Raw genomic sequence first — 24,876 nt, 5'->3', positions numbered from 1 at the left:
AAGGGCATTAGTCCCAAGTCAAGTCTATCGGTCTAGGTGCTCGGTCCTAAGGTTAGGTAGTTACCGGTCCTAGTTCTAGGGTTAGGATTAGGTTTATCGATCATAGGCTAAGAGAGGGTTCGATTCTAGGGTTAGAAAACTCGGTCATAGGTCTAAGGTTAGGGTCAAGTTTACCGGTCCTAAGTTAAGTGAGGATTCATTCCTAGGGTTAGAAAACTCAGTCATAGTCCTCAGTCCTATGGTTAGAAAGCTCGGTCCTAGCTGAAGAGAACTCGGTCAGAAAACTCGGTCCTAGGTCAAAAAACTCAGTCATGGGTTTTGATTTGGGTTTAGTTTTATCGGTCCTAATTTTGAACCCAGGGTTCGTTTTCTTGGTCCTAAGCTAAAACCTTAGGACCAAGTGTTCTTATTTTGGTCAGAATTTCAGAAGTCAATAATTTTTGATTCAGATCATTAAATCACGATTCATAAGCTACAGTAAGTTTATATGGTCATAAAGAACAAAAATCATAACATAAATCACGATTTTGAAGTTCTTACCATGATCAATTTTAAAACACCATTTCTATGTCAAATTTTGGGATCTTTCAAATTAAATCATTTTAATGCCTGATTTTTGTTCCATTAGCTTTGAAATGATGAATATAATTGATCTTAACCAAAACAAAACATCATAACATCATTAAAACAATTTTTGAAGATTAAATCAAAATCTAATTTTTTCCAAAAACTCAATTTGATTAAAAATGATCAAAGTGATGAAACAGTTACTTGGAATTCATCCTAGAATGTTAACAAACATGTAACAACTAATTGGATCAAAAAGTCCGATTTAAAACTAAGAACACAGAATTTCAAAAATTCAATTTTTGAGCTTGAATTTTAAAGTTTCAGATTGATCAAACATGATCAAAACATTATTATAGTTGCTTGGAAATCATTCAAACATGTTAACAAACATGTATAGCAACTAATCGAACTAAAAAAATCGGATTAAACTCAAGAACATGAAATTTTAAAAAATTCAGTTTTTAAGTTTAATTTTCTAAATTTTATTTATTTATGTTGATTTGATCTGATTTCTTTCAACAAAAAGTTTATATATGATATATAGAATGATTCTAAACAAAGAAATTCTATAATCTAAGAACAAGATCAAACTGATCAAATTGATCAAACTTAAGAAATCTGAAAAAAATCAAATTTCAAATCATGATACAAATCATTTTAATGCATACCAAAAGTTGGAGAACACTCCTAGGAGATGTTGAATGCTTTCTCAAAGCTTGGATCGCGACTAGGATCGTTAGAGACAGTTTTCACAAAAATGGTTCTTCACCGGAATTTGAATCCGTCGATTAAAGTTGTAAGGGGCTGTGATTGTCTGATGGATTGGTAGTGGGAGGATAATGGACTATTTATAGTACCCTAAAGTCGGTCGGGGAGGGATAATTGAAGTCGAAATTTCCTTCCGAATATCTTATCCCTAAATCGTGGAAGGCTTATCTACAATATGATAATGCTTGTGGATAAGATTGGAGGATAAGGGGAAACGTAGGCGCTAACGAGGGGGAGTTGTGGCCGAAATTTAGAGGTATAAAGACGACTGTGGAGTGAGCTGTCCCTTTTGGAAGAATCGCGGCTACGAGGTCGCGATTCCGACGAACCCTGCGTCCTAGCGAAGAAGATGAAGAAAACGACGATGTTTCGAGTGACAGAACACCGAGTTCCGTTTGGTTTCATCCATGGTCATCTTAGTTGACTAACGGGATTAGTTTGTCCCATTGGAGTATCTGGTGTGGGCGGTTGCGCGTTGGATGCGTTGTAGCAGGGGTCTGGCGTGTTCTGGGCTGTTGTATGAGATCTGAGTGCTCATCTAATGGTTCAGGATCCTGCTACAAAGATTTAACAAAATTTCTGATACACAGGATTATTCAATTTTATTTTCATTTAATAGGTTATTAAAAATCGATTTTTAATCCCTTTTAAATCCATTTCTTCCCAAACAATTTTACAAAAAAATATTTTTACAATCATAATAACAATTATGATCATATTTTAGTTAATTGGGTTAAGTCATGAATTAAACATAAATCATAATAAAATTATAATTAAATATGTTCATCCTCTTCTTTGATCTATTTTTGATAAAATAAATAAAAAATTTTATCCTTAAATTATTTTTGAAATTTCGAATAATTTCAAATATCATAATAATTCATCCTTAATTAAGTTTTAATTCTTTTTTTAAGTTATTTTAAATATAAAAATTCAAAATATTATTTTAATATTATTAAATATTATAATATTGGTTTAAAATAGGGTAAGTAAAGTTTGTATGCTTACCATTATTAGATAATATATTAGTTGAAATAATTTTATAAATTTATTTATATATATTTTTGTAAGTTAAATTTTATAACTAATATATTTTTTTTATTTTTTAACTTATTCTAAATTTTTATATATATATATATATATATATATATATATATATATATATATATATTATTCTAATTAAAAATATTTCTCAATTAATCTATTTTTTAATATTTAATAATTATATAATGTTACCTATTTATTTATTTATATACATATATAATATAGAATCAGATCTGCTATACCAGTCCATGTTTCATTTGCTGAACCATCCTTCAAAAACAAATAAATTATATATTATAAATAAATAAAAAAGTAAATTTTATTATTGTTTTTGAAGGGTGGTTCACAAATAAAACATGAACTGATATATTTTATCATATTTTTCTTAACTATAAAAATATAAAATTTTAAAAAAATAATAAATAAAATTTTGTCTTTATTAATTTATATTTATATATATTTTTTCATTCCTGGCATATATAATATATATATATATAATATATATATATTATCTATTTTCTTATTTTTAATTTATATATAAATATAATATTATTTATTTGTTTGATAATATAATAAAACATTAAACATTTAAAACAATTATTATTAATAATGTGTTAGGGTCTAAAATCAAGGCCTCGGTCTTAGAATAAATTCCAGCAACCTTTTTCGGTACCCGGTCTCGGTCCTATGGTGCACATGAGCCAGATTTCTGTTTTGTTGTATTAATATTTTATTTTTGCTTTCCTTTTCTATTTTACAAAACGAATTCTGTTATTTTCTAGTATTTGTTGTAACCGAATATTCTGGGGCAAGACATCACCTATATAAGGTTGATCTTTCTTCCCAAGGACCCATGAATGGAATAATGAAGATATGAACTTCGGCCATATTCATCTATTATTATTTATTATGGACTGTTTGGTATAGACCAACAATAATTATCTTCGCACCCTTGATTCTTCTATCCCCTCCCCCCAAATTCCCTATCGAAAACATTCCGCTGCCCTTTAATTGTAGAATTTTCACCGGTCTTATAAATCAAGAACTTGATTCTTGAACCCAAAACAAACCTTACAAAACATGTCGTAACATAATGATATAAAAATAGTTAAAATTTTTATTTTAATTTATTTTTAACAAACATTTTTTTATTTCTTTTATTTTAATATTTTTAATATATATAATTATTGTTTATTAAAAAGTAACATTAATTATTATTTTTAGTATCTCAATTTCATATTTTTAGAATAATAAATAATTTTTAAATACATTTCTAAATCACTTTAAAACTTAATTTAATTAATTAAATATATTCTAGGCATAATTAATTAAATATCTTAATATCACCTTTTGGGTATGATTTTAGGCATTTACTTAACATAAAAATGATTAATAAAAAAATATATATTTTAAATGATGAGAGAAAAAATAATAATTATAAAATTAAAATTAAAATAAAATAATATATATATATATAAATATATATATATATATATATAAAAGAGAAAACAAATTAAGAGAGAGAAATCTGAAACGATAATAATGCATTTAGAAAATTTTGTTGATTTTTAATTTAGTATATAATATAAGAATGTATTAAAAGTTGTATCAATATGAATTTAAAATTATTATTATTATTTTATATATTTATTCATATTAATTAATAATGAATGTAATTTATTTATAATATAAAGTTTTAATTATAATATAAACGATAAATTAGATTTATTTAATTTAAATATTATTAACCATTGTAATAAAATAAACTTAAATATAAATAATTTAAAAAATAAACAATATTATATATAATATAAGTAAATATAGAAAATAATAATTAATAAAATTATCATTATAAAAATAAATAATATTTTTTAATTATTTAAACAAAATAGATTAAAAATAATTATATATAATAATAACAATAATAATAATAATATTAAAAGTAATAAAATATATTTATTATATTATATAATATTAAGTTATATATAATATTAATAAACGGTTTAATGAGAAATTAAAAATTAAATAATATTATAATAATTTTTTTATTTATGACAAACTCTATATTAAAACAATATTATTATAGTTTTGTTATATTTATTTTATATGTTTTTTTTAAATTGTTTATATATTTATATATATATATATATATATATATATATATATATATATATATATAATAAATATGTAATATTATATAAAAATTATTCATGGAAAATATAATTTTTATATGATTAGAGAAAAAAAAATTAAAAATTATATATGGAAAGGGATAAATATATTTAAATAAAATTAATGATAAAAATTAAATAGGAGAAATATTAAATTATAATATATATATATATTAGAAAAAAATTATGAGAGAGAAATCTAATTGATTGTGAAAAAAATGGTAAATGCATTTATAAAAAAAAATGTAGTATTATATAAAATTATTAATGTAAAATATATATTTTATATGATATGAGAAAAAAAAATAATTAAAATTTTTAAAATATATACATATATTTAAAATTAATAATGAAAATTAAATAGGAGATATAAGAAATTATAATATAAGAAAAAAAATAAAAAAGAAAAATTCAAATAATTGTAAAGAAAATATTGTACACCTACAAAATAAATAAATAAATATATATATAATCTCTTAACAATATCATTCCAAATTCCAAATATTTTATGAGAAATAGTTAGAATTAGGTTATCTAACTTTAAAATAAATTTAAAATAAATTGATAGATTTTATGCTAAGTTAAATTATTAATTAAATTTTTTAATAAGTTATCATTATATATTTATTATCATTATATATTTATTAATGTATTAACCAAATTTAAAATAAGATAATTATAATATTTTTATTAAATTATTGTATTATAATTTTTTTAATATTTTAAATTAATTAGTATAGAATAATATTTGTAAAAATATTAATTGATAATAATATTTAATATATTATTATATAAAAATAATAATTTAAATATATAAAAATATAAATAAATAAATTTATAATAAATTTAATAAATTTAATATAATTTTTAAATGTATTCTACACCTCTATTATTATATAATTAATTTTTTTATTAATTTTATTAAATTATTAGATCATATAATATTTATTAAATAAATATATTTTTAATAATTAATTTTAAATCAAAAATATATATTAATGTTGAAAGGGAGTGTAGTTATTATAAATATATCTCAACTAATAAAAAATATTATTTTTTTTCAAAATAAACACAAAACTAATAAATTTGTTTAATTAATATTTAAGAAACCGAGGAGTCATTCTAAAATTAAAAAAAAATCCTAAATTCATACAGATATTCCTAAATAAATAAAAGATATTAAAAACTTCCTATTTTTAAAGACTGTTTCTAATTTCTATAATATAATATGGTATAATATGAAATGTATTTTTGAAATATGGAATGTATATTTGAAAAATGGAATATAAAAATTTTGAAATTGGAAATCCATACACCTAAAGGAATTTAAGATCTATAAACCTTCCATATATATACTACAAGTTCAATCATCGTTATTATAACTTGTTCTCTTGTTCTCCTAAATAGTAAACTTAAATTAGAACTCTTTATTTTCATATTATGGCCACCATAATTCGTAATGTTTGGAATTTCAATGTTCTACAAGAATTTAAAATCATTGATAAGCTCATCCCACTATCATCTTATGCATCATTTGATACGGAATTTCCGGGAACAATCTATCGCCCGAATATCCCCAAACCCTTTATTTCTTCGCTCTCTTCAAGCGACAACTACATATTGATGAAAGCTAACGTAGATATTCTCAAATTAATCCAGGTTGGCCTCACTCTCTCTTTTGTACCCGACCCACATTCTGGTATTGTCACTTCATTCGTTTGGCAATTCAATATCAATGATTTCGACGTGGATTCAGATTTTCAGAACCCTGACTCCATCATTCTTTTAAAAGAACATGGAATCAACTTTGCCAGAAACAAATCCTATGGCATTAGTTCATATTTGTTCGGCAATCTTCTAATCAGGTCGGGTCTTTTATGTCGTGCTCGTCATCTTACATGGGTGACCTTCCACGGAGCTTATGATTTTGGGTTCCTTGTCAAGATCCTGACACAAAGGCCACTTCCACCTAACTTGGTCATGTTCAGGGTGCTGTTAGGGAAATTTTTGGGGAGGCTATCTTTGACTTGAAACATATTATGAAGTTTTGCAAAGGGCTCTATGGAGGTTTAAGCCGAGTAGCGGAAATGCTAAATGTGGAGAGGATTGCAGGCCAGAGCCACCAAGCTGGATCTGATAGTCTTCTAACAATGCATGTGTTTTTCAAGCTTAGAGAAGTTCACTTTAATAGGCAATCCGATGATCATCTTTGTTTGTTCAAGAACATTCTTTATGGACTCCAATTGCCAGTCCTACATCAACCCCGTCCCATGCTGACAGTAGGGACAGTACCCATTTGGCCGCAATCTTCTAGTGTAGTTATTTATAATGTCTAAATGGGAAGAAATATATACAAATGTAATGTACGAGTTACTTTTATCTTAATAGATTGATATTTTTATATTTGTAAGACTATTGTTTTAACTTTCATTTCAACATAAATACTTAAGTGAGTTATTACCTTTTGAGTGTGTTTTTAGTTGTACATTGCACTTTTTATTTAAAATTTATAGAATATATATCCACCTCTCTATTAATAATCTCCAAACCATATCTCGCCTTATCCGTTATCACTAATCCCTCTTTCTCTCCCTCACTTAGAATTATAAAAAAGGATGCATCATTTCAACAAGCCAAACCATTCCAATGTTAAGACATGCATCATGGATAATGTTGGATCTCCAAAGACTATTCCAGCAAGATATGCATCCCCTATACATGCATCTAGGATTTTGGACTCTTATTAAACTAATCCATTTTATAATTCAGTTCATGGTCAGAGGTTGTGATAAAATAATATTTTTTACATGTCAAGAATAGGCAGCATCAACACATTGTCTTTTCATGATTAACTATATTCTTGACAATTCTAAAGATATGTAAAAGAATGATCAAGATATGTTTCCTATAAACATGAAATTGAGACTAAATGGAATACTTGAACAACTACATACAAAACCAATAAATCATACCTGAGAAACTATGCAAAATCTTCTGCATTTGGATTAGCCATTAATACTACATGTTTGAATCCTGGTTGTGTTGTGCATTAGATTATCCGATTGGAGTGGAATTATCCTCATGGATTCCAACAAGTTGAGCTCTGGCCTCAATTACAACACCTATAAAACAAAAACAATAATTAAAGAGAACCTAATATGCTTAAATCGGTAGAATTCATGTGATCTCAACCAATCAATTCCGTACTCTTAAGCTTCTAGATGCGGAGAAATATTCAAAAAAGCAAAAAAGAAAATTAATTATAGTGATGAAAGTGTTTGCTGATCTTGCCTTCTGACCCGTTCCACTAAATTTATGTTGATTGGGCCTTGTTTGATTTTAAAATTTAACCATGTTCAAGAAGACTTTCAAGATCACATAGGCCTATCAGGATGACCCAAGACCCACTTTGACCAACCCTTGCCACTTTTGACTCTACCGCTGACGATTTTTCTGGCGACCTTTTTTTTCCTTTCAAAATCTGCAAAATTATAAATAAATACTAGTACTAGGTATTTAATACATGTATCCCTATTTATAGTATTTGTTTATCTTTCTTATCTCTTAGGGGAATTAGCCAGATAGAATTTAATTAATTCGGATTTCGGTTGGTACGATTATTTTCGAACTAATTATTTATTTTTGATTTAGTTCAATGAGTTCATGTAGGAATTATGTTAGATTATTTTGTTGGCTCAAAATTTGTTATGAAGCTAGTGGATGTAAATTTTGTTCATGAAAAATAAAAATTTAAGTGAGTTAATAGGATTCAAAGTGATCATCAAAATAAATAAATAATGCATAAGTGTCAAGATTATAATCACAAAAATATAAATGCTAATTTATTCGAAAACTTAACAATTTGTGTATCTTTTTCTATCCGAATTTACACTACTATTAAGTTTATAGTGGTCTTTCAACTTTTGATTTTTTTTTTACTTTTTTGCATTTACTTTATTCATATCTAAAACCTTAAATTGTTCATCAATAAACTTCAAATCTTTATTATTATTATTAAAATTTAAAACAAGCTTTGGAAATTTCAATAAACCCACATTTTTCTACTCTTGAATCTTGATCCATTATTTTTCATACTTTGTTGGTGATTGTTCACTAATCCTATAGAAACAATATAATGTCTCAATCATAATGTCTCAATCGCCTTTATATTAGCATAAACCACTCCCTCATTATCACTATATATAAATGACAAATTTATTAATTAATTAATTTTAATGTTATTTGTAATTTATATCAGATTTTTTTGGTTGGAAAAAAATATTGTATAAAAAGAATTAAGTTAGTAAGTGAATAATTTTGTTTTTTTAAGTGAATAAAAGGAAAATGATGCCATAAGAACCTGCTCTGGACGGAAGAATAGCCTATTCATGTTAGCCAGATCCACTTGTTAACATTTCGGCTGCAACGGAACTCACTCCACCTATTCCCTGTGGATTGAGACAGGAGATAATAATACCTCTAGATCAGTGTTGTTTAGAAGGAAAAATTATTAGAAATTGCACGATAAAATAAAATAAAATTCATAAAACACAGTGTGTCATAATAAAAATAGAAGTATCAAACAAAATACTTGATTATCAATTATATTCCTACTAAGGTTTGCAGTTTGCACCCTGATATAGTTGAAAATGAAGATTTATGTGATTGACAGGATCAATGATGTAATATCATATTTACCACGCCATGGAATTTCTAGTCCTTATACTTCCAAGTCATTGTATGCAATGAAGATACAAATCTAGAGCTAAACGCAATCATCTAAGGAAGTAAAGTATCTGAAGTGATCAAACATCAAAAAGTGCAATGGTTTGCATAGAAGCAAGTTGAGCACTTGCTTTTCCACATCCCTATACCCAATGGTGACAGAAAACCTGTACAGAGAATGAAATACAACCAAATCCAAAACAGCCTGGAACAATAGAGAGAAGAGGATGGTACATACAACAATGGCAACAGAGAACTCCCGTAATTATCAACAATTCCCATTCTTTGAAGTGCCATCAGCCTACTGTAAGGATTACTATCCAGCACCTCAGCACTCATAGTCTGTCACCAAAGGTTACGAAAACCATGAGTTGTGATATCACTAAAAATTACTATAAAGGAAGAGATTATGTATAGTCATAAACCTGGACTTTTGAGCGGTGAACTGGTACAGACTTTGCTAAATCAGTCAATCGATCTACCTGCAATTGCAACTAAAAGACTTACTTGTAGGGCCCCGGAAATAGCAGGAATCAATGCTTCATTCATCATTCCATCAGCCTGCACAATTATGTAACTTATTTAAGAAAGAAGAACAAAAACAGAACAACCCCAAATATCATCTATAGAAATAAGATGGGTAGTACGGGCTAAAGGATAATTTCTACATTCCAAAAGGTTAACAACATTGCAAATATCATCTATAGAAGCATCTGGCATCCCAATCTCAATAGGGGATACAAGAAGACTAAGATAAACCACTTAGTAAGTACCTGAAAGAACATTGTGAGAACGTCGGAAGGCGAGACCGGAACGACAACCGATGCTTCTGCTTCTGCTGCTTCTTCTGGAACTTGGGTTTCTTCGGCAACCGAACAAGGAACAAACTTTCTATCTCTACGGAACTTCTTTTGAACAGAAACAATTGGGTTATCGAGAGCGACGCCGCCGCCATGGTTTAGGAGGTGAACTGTAATTTTGGGCGAAGAAGAACAAGATAAGGAAGGCGATATGGATTTGGAAAAGAAAGGAGACCAAAATCCCAAGATTGAAGGCAAATTTGACGAAATGACCCTCATAATGGGTAAAATTCGAAAAATTACTCCCACTTAATAAATTTTTAAAAATGACATTTTCGACTTGAAAAATGTATTGTCCTCGGGAATGCACTCTTACCGCGTATTACATAATACGCGTATAATGTAATATGGGTAGAATGTAATACGCATATTATATAATACACGTATTATGTAATACGTGTATTATTTAATACACGTTTTACATTGTACATGTATTATGTAATACGCGTTTACATTATACGTGTATTATATTATGTGTATTATGTAATACGTGCATTACATTGTACGAGTACTATACGCGTATTACATAATACACGTATAATGTAATACGCGCAATATGTAATATATAAACTTCATTTTGACCCTCATTTTAAATTATTTCAACTCACGAATTTTTCTCTCCAACTCTAAAAACCCTATCCCTCCCATTGCCACGACTCTCCGTTCAAGCTCGTTCAAGATCAGCAGCTGCCACGACCACGACCTCTCCATTCGTTCAAGATCAGCAACTGAAGACCCACGACTCTTCGTTCTCAAATGGGTATGTTTATTTATGTTATTTGATTTGATGATTTCTTAGTTAGTGATTATGAATACTAGGTTATATAACTAGTTAGTGATTTGATAACTCATGAATGTGAATGAATGTGCGAATATTATGTTATGAACAAAGACAGATGTTGCTCACGAGTAATGTTGCTCCCGCTTATTGCTCACTAAGGAGGAGTTTCCTACTAGGTTTATGGAAATACAATGTGGCAAAAATTTCCCACAAATTTGCGTCAACGGACCTATTGGATAGGGGGATCCTATCCATTAGATCCATTGCAGCAAACTTCTAGGAACCTTGCTGCATTGGATTTTCATGAAATCCTAGCAAGAAACTCTTCCTCGGTTATGGTTGTCACCATCTTCAAAAAGCAACAACAGGAGTAAGTAAAAATTGTGAGTGAGGAACATTATAATATGCGTATAATTATCATTGAATTATTTTCAATTGCAGCTCAAGTAATTCTTTATTTTGATGGAGGGTGTAAATTTACAGATGGTGTTACTCATTTTGTTCCAAAGTTAACCAGAGGTTTGAATGTTCCCCTAAATTCTACATATGCCGAATTAGTTGATATGATCTATTCTACTACTAATGTTAATAAATCTAGATATGATTTATTGTTTCAAATCAAGTATAATACTCCAGGTATGGATGACAAATTTTCTTATATAACTGGTATCAAACAAGATATGGATGTGAAATTCTTTTTAGATGAAGCAATGTCAATCCACCATCGCACACTACTGTGTGTATCTTTAGTAGAGAATTCACTACCTAAAACCCAACAAATCCTAGTTAAGAAAGTGTAGTGGTTCAAAAAATGGATGATCCTAACGTATTTCCAAAGTTTCAGCAGAAAGAGCTTCTCTTTGAAACTCAAAATGACATAGAAGAAGACTCATGTTTACAATTGTGACGAGGCAAAAGAATGAAATACAAACACCATCATGGGTTATTGGGGAATGCATGAAGAACAAGTAAATGGACCATCACCATGACCACATGCCTAAGAAAAGAATGAAAGACATGCAAATAAGTTATGAAATAAATATGAGTTATAATAAGGCTTAGAGGTCCAGGGAAAATTCTCCAATGGCGGTGCGAGGAACTGTAGAGGATTCCTATGATAAATTGTCATCATACATGTACATGTTGGAGATGAATAATTCGGGTATCATAATAGACATTTAGACGAATGAGCTCGGGCATTTCAAGTACATGTTAATGTCCATAGTCATCTCAATTATGGGTTTTAGAAGTTGTTGTCATCCTGTATTGTGCGTCGATGCCAGTTTTCTTAAGCACAATGTTGGAGGTCAACTATTGGTGGTTATAGAATTGGATACAAATGAGCAATTATATCCTGTTGCTTTTGGCGTCATTGATTTAGAGAATAATAACCCTTGAACATATTTCATGCAAAAACTAAGAGAAGTTATTGGGTCAGTCCTGAATCTCGTCTTTGTATCCAATAAACACCCAAGTATTGTCAATACCTTGTGCTCATTTTTTCCAGAAGCATATCACGGTGCATGCACATACCACATCAAGAAGAATATTATAGCCAAATTTAAAATTGATCACTACCACGCAAAGTTTGATTTGGCTTCTCGTGCATACACTGTCTAAATGTTTAATCGGTATTTTGACAAGATCAGGGATAAGGACCCTCGTATTACTGTCAATTTGGAAGATATTGGGATGGAGAGATAGAGTCATGCCTTTTTTCCCGGTAAACGATGCAATCAAATGACAAACAATTACGTTGAAAACTTTAATAGTTAGAGCAGGAATGCTAGAAAGTATCATATAACAACCTTAACTGACTATTTATGATTCACAATACAAGAATGATTTCATAATAGAAGAGAAAAATCGTACAATCACACATAACGTTTATCTCAATATTATGAAAAGTTCTTACCGGCCATGCTTCATTAAATACCGTATGACCGAAGTCACTCCTCATTTAATGCCGGAATATTTAATTAACCGGCCATGCTTCATTAAATATCGGTTGACCGATCACCTCTTCAGGAGCATTAAGTGTCGGTTGACCGATCTTTCATAGAGTCGAAGTCGAACTATTAGTCAAACTACCGAACCGATATCCACTGCCGAGCCGATCTCGCTACAGGTAAATTTCGGTATTTGCAACTGGTGAGATTCAATCCCTGGTCACCTAAGTAACAGGCAGGAGTGTTTACCACTACACTACAACACCTTCTTGTTATATTTAAACCAATATATTTGATATGACTTAGCGGTTTAACATATATATTTATTTGAACTTAGTTTTATCTATTCATTAAACTTTTCATAAGTTATAACAATTATATTCTAACAATTTCCCCCTTTTTGATTGTTTAAAATAAATATTCAAAACTTGTAATTGTTGGCCGTTTAAAGAAGTTGTATTTATTTGGCGGTTGAAAAAGTTAAGGAAAATTATAAACGGTTTTGTATGTTCTAATAATTTCTCCCTTTTTGATTATTTAGAATAAATATTCAAAACTCGTAATTGTTGGCCGGTTTAAAAAGCTTATATTTGTTTGGCCGATTTTTGGAAAAACGGTTTGGTTTAAGGAGAACTTTATTTGAGGAAGAATTTTGTATGAAAAATTTTGTATACTTAACAATTTCTCCCTTTTTGATTATTTAGAATAAATATTCAAAACTAAACGGGTTTTATAATTTAAATCGGTTTAGGAATTATTATAATCTAACAATCCTAAAATATTTCTAAGGGAAGAAAACTTAGACTCGAGAAGTGCCTTTGTGAGGATGTTAGTCACTTCATACTTGTTCCCTTCATGTGATGTGTCCGTCAGCAGTCGGCTGTCCGGATGCAACGCTGTCTCTTCCAATCTTTTGTCTTGATTTATCTGCATTCATAGACAATAGAAAATCTGGTCCCTATTTTTCTTTGGGTCCTTGGCTTATTAATCTCTTGGGAATCCATACTTTGATTATTTTGATGGATTTTCCGTTGTGTGTATGTATAGTATATCTACCCGCTGATGATTCTTTAAAGGATGATTTTCGGTAAACATCTCTTGACTTTCGGTCAAGTTTTTCCTTGCCATACAAAATGGTTATCCTTCTCTTAGGTTTCATCCAGCTTGAAGTTGGCTTTACATAAATCATCTCATCCTTTGAAGTTAAATCATTGCAGCTTGTAATTTCTTCCTTGAGCTTCTCATTCTCAGATGAGATCTCACTTATTTTATTTTTCAAAACATTATTTTCATTGTTTTGAGAGAAAGATCATGTACTGCCAGGTTTGAAATCACATACCTCAATGTCGCCGTCCATGAGACTGTTGACCGCTCCTTCATCACTTTCACTTGATGAGCTGTCGCTATATGACCTTTCAAAAAGTTGATTCAACTTATCCCAGGTTTCTTTGGCAGTGAAGCATGACCTAATTGTTGCGAACATGTTTCTGTCCAAAGCTTTGTATATAGCATATCTAGCTATGTTGTCAAAATTATTCTTCCTTCTGTCCCTAGTTGTCCATTCACCTTTCTCTTTCTCGATCTTAATCGGACCGTCTGAGAGGATGAACATCATTTCGGCATTTATTGTTTTCAGGTGCAAGTGCATGCGAATCTTCCAATCAACGAACTTTTCGCTTTCTAGCATTGAAAGTTTCTCGCCGAAAGTCATACTTGCTTGCTTCTAGGTTGCTTGGATGTTAAGATTCCTGCTCTGATACCACTTGTTAGGATCGAGATCGCCGATAGGGGACCGGGGTCCGGATAAAGGAGACTGTTTCACAACACAACACACCTGTTGACGCTAATTCGGTTAAGAATTAACACCGGTCTTAACACCACACAAACTGTCACAAACTCTTGAATCGGGTTCAAGTGTGGAAGTAGTTTGTTTCAGCTTGAAGCAACACACACGGATCGGTTGGAGAAGAGAGTAGAGAAGAACTGGTTAGAATGAAGGAAACTAGTTCGATTAGTTAATTAGTAATTCGGTTCGGTTGGAATAAGTAGTGATTTGGTTCGGTTGGTTTGGTGACCGAAAATAAATGAAGAATACAAGACACAGATTTTATGGATGTTTGAAGATAAAACTCCTACGTCACCCCTTCTTCTCAAACAGTGAGAAGGATATTCACTAAGGAATATTCAACAACACAATACAATACACAATCGAGTCTTATTTACTGCTCGATGTTCACTTTACAATATTCACACAATATTGTAATACACTTTTACAAATATGTAAATACACAGAACTTTTCAGTTTGTTCTTATCACTCAATAGTTTTGTAGATTTCTCAAAGTATGTTCGCAAGAGTGAGAAAGTCGCGCAACAGTTTTTCGTTCGTTAGTTCTTCACACCAAGCCCGATTTCTTCGGCTCTCTTGCTTCATTTTATACTAGAAATATGACTTTCTTCAGCATTTAATGCGGTCGGTCAAAAAAAGAGGTTGCTTCTGGACTTGTACAAAGCTATGACCGAAGTCACTCCTCATTTAATGCTGAAGTATTTAATTAACCAGGAGTATTAAGTTTTAAGCCGGTGAGATTCGATCCCTGATTGCTTGTGTCATTGGCAGAAGTGTTTACCACTACACTACAACACCTTCTTGCTATATTAAAACCAATTAATATACTTGATATGACTTAGCCGTTTAACATATATATTTCTTTGAACTTAGATTTATATATTCATTAAACTTTTCATAAGTTCTAACAATTATATTTTAACATGTTTTATTAAAATTTTTATTAATCATTGATCTGTTTTGAGTATAGCATGTTGTGTTAATGACTTATGTCCATAGTTTTTGAGAAACACTGGAGTCCGCTAGCATACATCTCGTTGTTTCCTTAAGTATTTTGTTTCTCCTTTCAACAACACCATTTTGCTATGGAGTTCTAGCACTAAACAACTCGTGTCTAATACCAGACTCCTTAAGTAAAGAAGACAAATGTCTGTTTATAAATCCAGTTACTCTGTCACTTTTAATTTTTATAACACTTAAAGATTTTTCATTTTCAAGTCTTCTAAGAATTTTAATCAAATTTTCAGTAGTTTGATCCTTAGATGCTAAAAATATAACCCAAGTAAATCTAGAATTATCATCAATAATGACAAGGGTATATCTCATTCCCCTTAGAATAGTGATTGGGATTGGACCAAACAAATCCATGTGCAATAATTCCATACACATGTCGGATTGAGTATTCCCTTTGTTTTTAAAAGTTGATCTGACTTGTTTGTCCATCTGATAAGCAGGACAAACCTTATCTTTAGAAAACTTCAATTTAAGTATTCTAGTAACTAACTCTTTTGAACACATGTTGTTAATGGTTTTAAAATTAAGATAGTTTAATCTTTTATGCCATAGCCAATTTTGATCATTCTTGGCTATCATGCATAAAGGATCAGACGTCTTATTTTTCCAGTTCATCTTTTAAAAATTTCCTACTCTACTTCTTGTCAGTATAATATTCTGATAAGAAAAATTAAGTAAAGTTAATTTTTGGAACCGGCTAGAAAAACTAAACAGTTGTTAACTTTCATGTACAGGTGCATACCAAATCGTATGAATCGACTGGAGCCTCATAAACCGGTTGCTGAAACACTTCAAAGAAACCAGTTCCAAGTGATCAGGTCAAAGATCAGAGGAACCGGTTTTCACTCTCTCAAGTGACCGGCCAGCAAAGACAAAAGTTCACATACCAGCCGGATCATACTACGAAGAGATAAAACCGGAAACTTCAAACTACAAGAGTGACGTAACATGACGAAATAGACGTGTCTCGAAGGAATAAAAGAAGATCAGATCCGATCGGAAACATGCGAAGAAAGAAATGATGCTTTACTGATCCGAAGTTGACAACCTGAAGTGCATGCCCGACACGTGTTCAAAACTGAAAAACCGATTATGTCATCCTACACTCAGAGTTGTCTGCATGATTGCCAAGTGTTGAGGAGGTGAAACGTGCAAGTAACCTCTCTGCACCGGCGTGATAATGATCAACCAATCCAGAGGAGAGAGAAGAAAATGACCGTTGGATCTCATCAGCTATAAAAGGAAGATGAAACGTCCTCATTTAATACGAATCATCAAGCGAAAAATATGAATCACATCTTTCTAAGAAAAGCGATAAGTTAGAGAGATAAACTTTTACGATCCAAACCGGTGTGTCTAAAACCGAAAGCTTTCTGTGTCTTGTTGTGTTGAGTTATTGTATTACATCAAAGAGTGAATTGGTGTAACCGGCGAGTAGCGAGTTGGGCTCGACCGACAGTATTATTGTAACTATAAAAGTTAGTGGAGATCCTTCTCATAATATGAGAAGAAGGGGTGACGTATGAGGGTTTGCTCCGAACATCCATAAAAAATCCTGTCTCGTGTCTTTTCTTTCGTTTCATTACTTCCTCAATTAACCTAACCTCAAACCAAATTAATCGTACTCCGTAAACCGGTCTACTCATATCTCTGAAACCGACTCCTTCTAAAACATCATCTAAGTCGCATACGTTGCTTCAAACCGAAACAGACATTTCCGCCCTTGAACCCGGTTCAAGAGTCTGACAGTTTGCGTAGTGCTGAGAACGGTTATAGTCTCTAACCGGACTATCACCAAAGTGTGTTGTGTGTTGTAAGAGGCCACCCTTCTTAAAACCGGAAACACCCCGGTCCTCCAAGGGCGTCCCCGATCCTAACATATTCCCCTACTAATCTTTAACTAGGCATGCATGTTTTTGAAAATCAACTATATAATCATTATCACACATTTGACTAATACTAATTAGGTTATAACAAAGATTTTCTACTAGCAGCACATCTTTGATAGTAAAGTTACCATGGATAATATTACCCTTAGCCACAATTTTACATTTGTTGTTATCACCAAAAGTGATCTTAGGACCTATGCATTTTGTTCCTTCAGTCAACATCTGTTTGTTCCTTATCATATGTCTAGAGCATCCATTGTCCAGATACTAAACAGACTCCTCCAGGCAGTTGTCCTGATGTACCTACAAATAAATATATTTATAACTTTGGAACCCATATTCACTTGGGTCCATAGTTGATCAATCCCTTGGGGATTCATATTTGGGTTATTTTAATGGATCTCCCATTTTAAGTTATTAATAAGGCAAAAGATTTAGGTTTGGCAGACGTCTTTATGCCTGCTGCTAATCCTTTAACTTTAGAAGATGGGTTTTGAAAAGAGCTTCTTGACTTTCTGTCAAGTTTTTGCTTGCCAGACCTGCTGGCTCCCCTTTTCTTGGACTTAAGACAGATTGAAGTTGGCTTAACATATTTAATCTCATATTTTGAAGTTAAATCATGATAATTGTAATTAGTTCCACTTTCAGTTAAATTTCCCTTGACAAAACTTATGGATTTAATCTCGTCTTTTACTGGGTTTAACTTTGTATTGGACTTGTCCTGACAGCTGTTATCAAATCCTAAACCGGATTTACAACTGGTAGGACTTTATTGAGAGATCATTAGTTTGATAGTTGCTCTAGATTTTGTCCAATAGACAATCACATAGTTTAGTCTTTGGTTTTTAGTAGAAAGATTTTGAATTGTTTCCTTGAGCTTCTCATTCTCAGATGAGAGCTCAGTTATTTTCAAAACTTCTTGTTCAGTGTTCTAAGATGAAGAAGTGCTATCAGATTTGTTTTTCAAATTTAGTTCATTAAAAGAGTCTGATAGCTTCTTGTACTCAATGATCATGTCATTGAGTGTAGTGGTTAAGTCATCTCTTATGAACTCGTCTGAGGAGAAGTCAAATACCTCATAATCGCCAGCCATGAAGCATTTAACGACTTCATCATCACTCTCGCTTGATGAGTTGTCGTCAAAATCGTTGTCATCCCATTTACTTTTTCTTTCCTTAGCTAGGAGAGCCTTCTGCTCCTTTTTGTTCTTCTTGTGATCTCTTTTTGGCTTTTTGCAATCCGTCTTGAAGTGGCCTGGTTTGTCACAGTTAAAGCACTTCAAGTTAGATTTGGAATCATTCTTATAATAATTATTATTAGAATTAGAGTTAGAGTGAGTCTTCTTCATTAATTTTCCAAACTTCTTGACAAAGAATTCTATGGCATCGCTGCTGATCTGCTCAGCCGACTTGACAACTGTCGTGGTAGGTGGCTCTTTAGCAGTCACCAGCGTCTTGGTTGAGATGGCAGATGTGGATGAATCCTCTTCATTCCTTGATTTATCTCAAACTCATAGGCTTTCATATCGGCGAACAAGTCATGCAGCTCCATCTTGTTGAGGTCTTTAGATTCCCTCATTGTCATAGTCTTTATGTCCCATTCTCTAGGAATTCTCATGACTTTAATTGCAACCTCTTTGTTGTTATATGTCTTTCCTAGAGTGGAGAGTTCAATGATAATGCTACTAAATCTTTCATCAAATTCAGTCATTTTCTCTCTAGGACGCATCTTGATACTATCGAATTTCTATGTGGCAACCATGATTTTGTTTTCTTTGGTTTGTTCGTTGCCCTCATACAACTGAGTCAGCTTTTCCTAAATTTTTTTGGCAGAAGAGCATGACTTGATCTTTCTGAACATATTCTTGTTCATCGTCTTGTAAAGAATGTCTTTAGCCATATTATCGAGGTTGGCCTTCCTCTTTTCTTCAGTAGTCCACTTAGATCTTAGTTTCTCCTTCATCATAGGAGCACCATCGGTTGACGTTGTGGCTGCACTGGCCTTCATAATTTTATTGGACCATTGATGATGACATACCACATGTCATCCTCTAGAGGGGCTAAATGAGATTGCATTATTATCTTTCAGTCATCATAGTCTTCCTTCATGAACATAGAGATTTTACTTAGGATATACATGATTTTGATATCTGAAGATGCTTGAGAATAGAAAACTTGACTCTTATACCACTTGTTAGAATCGACTGTAATAATAGAAGGGGGGTTGAATATTGTTGAGCTAAATATCACTTTCAATTCGATTTTAATCCTATTAGAGATTAAAATTTGTTTCTATTATTCACAAATTGTCAGAAGCTCTTGAATGGATTCAAGTGCGGAAATGTTTGCTAAATTTAAAGCGGTAGATGTAAGACGAAAGATGCATAAATGAAATAACACAAGAGTTTTATGGATGTTCGAAGATTCAACTCCTATGTCACCCCTTTTTCTGTTTTCAGAAGGTTTTTCACTAGAAGACTTTGATTCGTATAGCAACTACACAAACCCAGTCAGAAACACAGGACTTAACAACTACCTATTTCTGAACTCCTAGCTATCACTCTATTGAACAGACAACCTCTGTTCAACTTACAATACTGATGATACACTGAGGTGGTACAGTAAATTAACACTCATCTTATCTTAGTGAATTACAAAGAGATCTAAGAGAGATAGTAAACATAGAGCTTAGCCATTCGTAATTCGTGTAGAGATTGGAGAACCGAGAGAATCGTCGTTGTACTCTTCTAATCTTTTATAATGAAGTGCAGCAACGGTCGAATTCGTCTATTGGATACATGTCAGCTTTCTGATGGATGTACGCCAGGTGTACGAGATTATGCACAAGAATATATTCATTGGATCGTGGCGTACCGGATTGTACTATGGAATATTCAGTATATCGTGATGTACTGGAAGGTACAACGCGGGATAGTGGAATAATCAAGTACGTGGCAATTAAGCATATTAAGCTGACTTTACAAACGGTTGATGAAGAGCACTTCTGTTCACTGTGCTGATCAGTTTAAGGAAATAGGCGGACGCTTCTTCATACGGCTGCTGAAGCGAGGCGTCTACTCGCGCTTCTTCATACCAAGGCATCTGATGAAGCAAGTCGTCTTCTCGCGCACTTTTTCATACCAAAGCGTCTGTTGAAGTGAGATGTTTGCTCGCGCACTTCTTAGACCAGAGCATCTGATGAAGTGAGACGTCTACTCGCACACTTCTTCAGACTAAGGCGTCTGATGAAGTGAGACGTCTACTCGCGCTTCTTCAGACTAAGGTGTCTGATGAATTGAGACATCTACTCGCGCTTTGATGCGGTGCGAGTCGAAGAGGCGTTTATGCGAAAGTTGCAGCATCCGAAAATATCTCGTAAGTGTCAGATTTCGACGATTGCCTAGTGTTTTTCGGGCGGAAACGTGGTGCTGTGAAGAAGTCATGGCTTTACCATGAGGTATGATGGTTTAAGGCCATCTGACGACGTTTAGGGGCCAAAATCGCATTTTTATTAGTTTCGGGTGTTTTTTGCAATTTATTAAAAGTTGTTTATTTCTTTTGCAAGCTAGGGTTTGAGTATTTAAAGAATCTTAAAACACTTTGTTATGGGAAGATTATTAATCAGAAAACGAGGTTTCCTCAATATCTATCGACTTTCGGTATTCGTAAGAATCAACGAATCTTGATAAAGGTTCATCCTAGCCACACACGCTGCATCACGCTTCTTAATACTAAGGCGTTTGATGAAGTGAGACGTCTACTTGCACTTCTTTAGACTAAGGTGTTTGATGAATTGAGACGCCTACTGATCACGCTTCTTAAGACTAGGGCGTCTGATGAAGTGAGACGTCTACTCACGCTTCTTCAGACTAGGGCGTCTGATGAAATGAGACGTCTACTCGTGCTTCTTCAGACCAACACGTCTGTTGAAACAAGACGTATTCTCGCGTTTCTGCATACCAACACATCTGTTGAAACAAGACGTCTTCTCGCGCTTCTTCAGTTGTACCTACGCATAGACATTTACAAAACTTAGTTTTGTTCATAAACACATCATTAAAACTATGTCGGAATGATTTAAACTTATTCACCTAAGTTTATTTTAATCAATTAAAACACTTTTCCTTAATTAATTATTTCTCTTTTAATTAATTTTCCTTTTTCTTTATTTAACTTAATCAAACACTATATTTTAAATATCTCTTTATACATTATTTTATTTGAAATTTCTCTTTATACATTTATTTTTATTTGAAATAGTTAGACTCGATCAAGCAATACAAAATCAAGAATCCAACTCCAAGTATGAACAATTCTTAACATAAAAATAGTGCTGGACATGGCTCAGTTCAGCGTTAGACATGGCTCTATTTGGCGTTGGACATGGCTTAGTTCAGCGTTGAACTTGGCCTTCAAAATTGAAATTTTAAATATTTTTAATATAAAAACAGCGTTGGACATAGCTCGGTTCAATATTGTACATTCCTCTATTTAGCGTTATATATAGCATTCAAAACTGAAATTTCAAGTTCTTTTTTCACATAAAAACAGCAATGGACATAGCTTTAAAAACTGAAATTTCATGTTTTTTTAACATAAAAATAATGTTGGATATAGCTTGGTCCAGCGTTGGACATGACTATGTCCAGAATTGGACATGTCCTTCAAAACTAATATCTTAACATGAAAATAGTGTTGGACATGGCTCAATTGAGCTCTACATATGGCTTTATTCAGCGCTGGACATGCCTTAGTTCAACGATGGACATGGATCAGTTCAGCATTGGACATGGGTTTATTCTGTCCTGGACATGAAAATGTGTAGTGTTGTACATGACCTTCAGAAAAAAAAAAAAAAATTCAACATAGATTTCAACACATCTTCAGAATAATTTTCAACACCTATAACAAATTCAACATAAATTTCAAAATATATTGGTCTAAATCTTGGTTTAAATACATAAAACTTACATCTACAAAACTATATAGATAGAAATACGAATATTGGTCTAAATGTTTTGTTTAAATACATATAGTTTACAACTATAATATAAAACTAAAAAGTTAGAAATATGAATATTTGTTTTCGTTAGTAGAAACAAAATAGTGAAAAGCTAGAAATAATTTACCTTTCAAATTTTTTGACAACCGTGTTGGATACAGTTCTAGGAACGATGTACTCTTGAAAAGTAAAAGAACAGAACTTGTTATTTTTGCGACAGAAAAATATAGAGTTTCTAATGACAAAAGATAAATATTGTTGAAGGTTTACCATTTTCGAACGGTGATATAGGCGAGAATATAAAAATGGTGAATTAGGGTTTTGTGGAAAAAGAACAAAAGAAGAAAACAACGATTTAAGATTTCTCTGCAAGTTGAAGAAGAGACGAAAAGAACGGTGATCTAAGAGATGGATATTGAAAATCTTAAAAAGCCGTAGATTCCCAAGGTGAAGCCCACCGGACTCACTTCACCGTGACGGAAACGGTGATCTAAGGTTTTCTGCAAACTAAAAATAGATTAAGAGAAGACATGTGTCTAAAAAAATGAAAATCCAAGAAGAAGAAGGGTAGTTAGGAAAATAATAAATAATAATAATAAAATGCCACAACTTACATTCGTGGCATTGCTCTCGTTACAAATAATTAAATCATATTAATTAATTTTTTATTTAAATATATTACGAAATAATTTTTTAATTAGATTATTATATATATATTTAATATATAATTATTAATATATATATATATATATATAATTATTTATTTATTGTAAAAAATATAAAATATAATTAAAAAATAAATAAACTTTTGGCATTCTATTAACAAAATTTTATAATTAATTATTCATTTATTATATCATATCCATTCACTTGTAATAATTGAATTTAAATTTAAATTTAAATGAATCAAATCGATTCATTTTATTTAACAAAAAAAATCAAAATCACTAACAACTCATGGCCAGCAAATCCTTATAAATTTAGAATTATTATTATTATTATTATTTCAAATCTTTATTTAAAGTTCTCAAACAAACAATAAAATTAAAATTGAACACAACTTAAAGCATATATATTATTGTAATATAAAATAAAATATCGTATTTTTACTATTAAAAAGTATACTAATCCATTAGGGTAATTAATGGACATAAAATGTCACCATAAGATTATAAATGTCTCCTATTTTATTATGAATAAAAGCCACTTAAATTATAAGTAAGATCATATTAACTTTCTAGATTTAAAATATAAGTATTTTTAATAAACAAAATTGTAAGTAAATATAAATATTTATCTTTATTTTATATACTAATGTATTTTAATTAGTTATTAACAATTTTATCTATTTTTGAAGTATTTCATGACACTATTTAAATTATATTTAAATTATTAAAATTGTATTTTCTATTTTAATATATATAAATGATATTTGGCGGGAGAATGACTGTCATCAATAAATTTTATTATTTTTTGAGTTAATTAAATTACGCCTACGTCGTTCCCTTACTCAAATTTTCAATCTCTATATTTCTGGTATGTAAATAATATGCACTTTTTATTTTACTTATGAAGATCATATTTAACTATGAGTAATACTAATATAACACCTTTCTTATTGGATTGCTGATCTTGTTTTCTAAATTTAATCTCCCCGCAATTAGATTTAACTCAAGCCTAAAACAAAACACCTACAAAGTATAATGATTTTAATTTGTGTCTATCTCCTATTTGACCTTTTGTATGCATGTGTGTATTCATTCTATCTCTCGTGTACTTTGGATTATATATATTATATATAAAAACATATAAAATATTAGAAAAATCATTCTCCCTTTAAAAAATTTATAAATTAATGCAATTTCAGTTAAACATGATAAAATATGAATATATGTGAATAATAATATAATGAAATCTTAACTACAAGTTATAAATTCGATTTTTATTTAGACAGCCATAAATGAAATTAAGCATTATACTAACTTTCTAAAAAAAAAAATTTGTTTTTTCATACAAATTTAATATCCAAACAAAAACAAAAGTGGTCTCGAGCCGAACAATAAATTTATAATTTTAATGTTTATTTTCAATTACAGACTTTTATTCTTGGAAAATATAATAATTTTGAAATCAAGAACGTACCAAAATTGAAAATTAATTATAAACCATTTGAGTACATTATTGACACATCTTCCCACCACAATACAACTTGATTTTACCGTTGTAGTCGCCATAGACAGAATTTTGTAAGCATCAA

General features: G+C 30.9%; 1 protein-coding gene and 1 long non-coding RNA gene across 3 annotated transcripts; one reads left to right on the top strand and one right to left on the bottom strand.

Annotated features, from left to right (window-relative positions):
* Positions 1-5,993: 5,993 nt before the first annotated feature.
* LOC124938892 (probable CCR4-associated factor 1 homolog 11) lies at positions 5,994-6,889 on the top strand. Its single transcript, XM_047479412.1, has 2 exons — positions 5,994-6,542; positions 6,599-6,889. The coding sequence occupies exons 1-2, from the start codon at positions 5,994-5,996 to the stop codon at positions 6,887-6,889; spliced, it is 840 nt and encodes a 279-aa protein (XP_047335368.1).
* Positions 6,890-7,317: 428 nt separating this feature from the next.
* LOC124940304 lies at positions 7,318-10,326 on the bottom strand. 2 transcript variants are annotated; one of them, XR_007099453.1, is made up of 5 exons: positions 10,052-10,326; positions 9,704-9,839; positions 9,517-9,620; positions 8,914-9,001; positions 7,318-7,675 (listed from the first exon to the last, which is right to left on the bottom strand). It is a non-coding gene; the product is annotated as an uncharacterized LOC124940304 (long non-coding RNA). The 2 variants fall into 2 exon arrangements; XR_007099452.1 differs by lacking the exon at positions 7,318-7,675 and adding an exon at positions 7,850-8,034.
* Between the last annotated feature and the right edge of the window lie 14,550 nt (positions 10,327-24,876).

This window comes from Impatiens glandulifera, chromosome 5 (genome assembly GCF_907164915.1).
Source record: "Impatiens glandulifera chromosome 5, dImpGla2.1, whole genome shotgun sequence".
Classification (NCBI taxonomy): Eukaryota; Viridiplantae; Streptophyta; class Magnoliopsida; order Ericales; family Balsaminaceae; genus Impatiens; species Impatiens glandulifera.
The sequence above is the reverse complement of the archived record's forward strand: the minus strand, read 5'-3'. Positions and strand labels throughout refer to the sequence as shown.

Bases quoted from the DNA above. Each gene is read 5' to 3' on its own strand.
- LOC124938892 (XM_047479412.1), top strand. From the start codon at position 5,994: ATGGCCACCATAATTCGTAATGTTTGGAATTTCAATGTTCTACAAGAA. The intron at 6,543-6,598 runs GTGCTGTTAGGG...CATATTATGAAG, and splicing joins CTAACTTGGTCATGTTCAGG to TTTTGCAAAGGGCTCTATGG.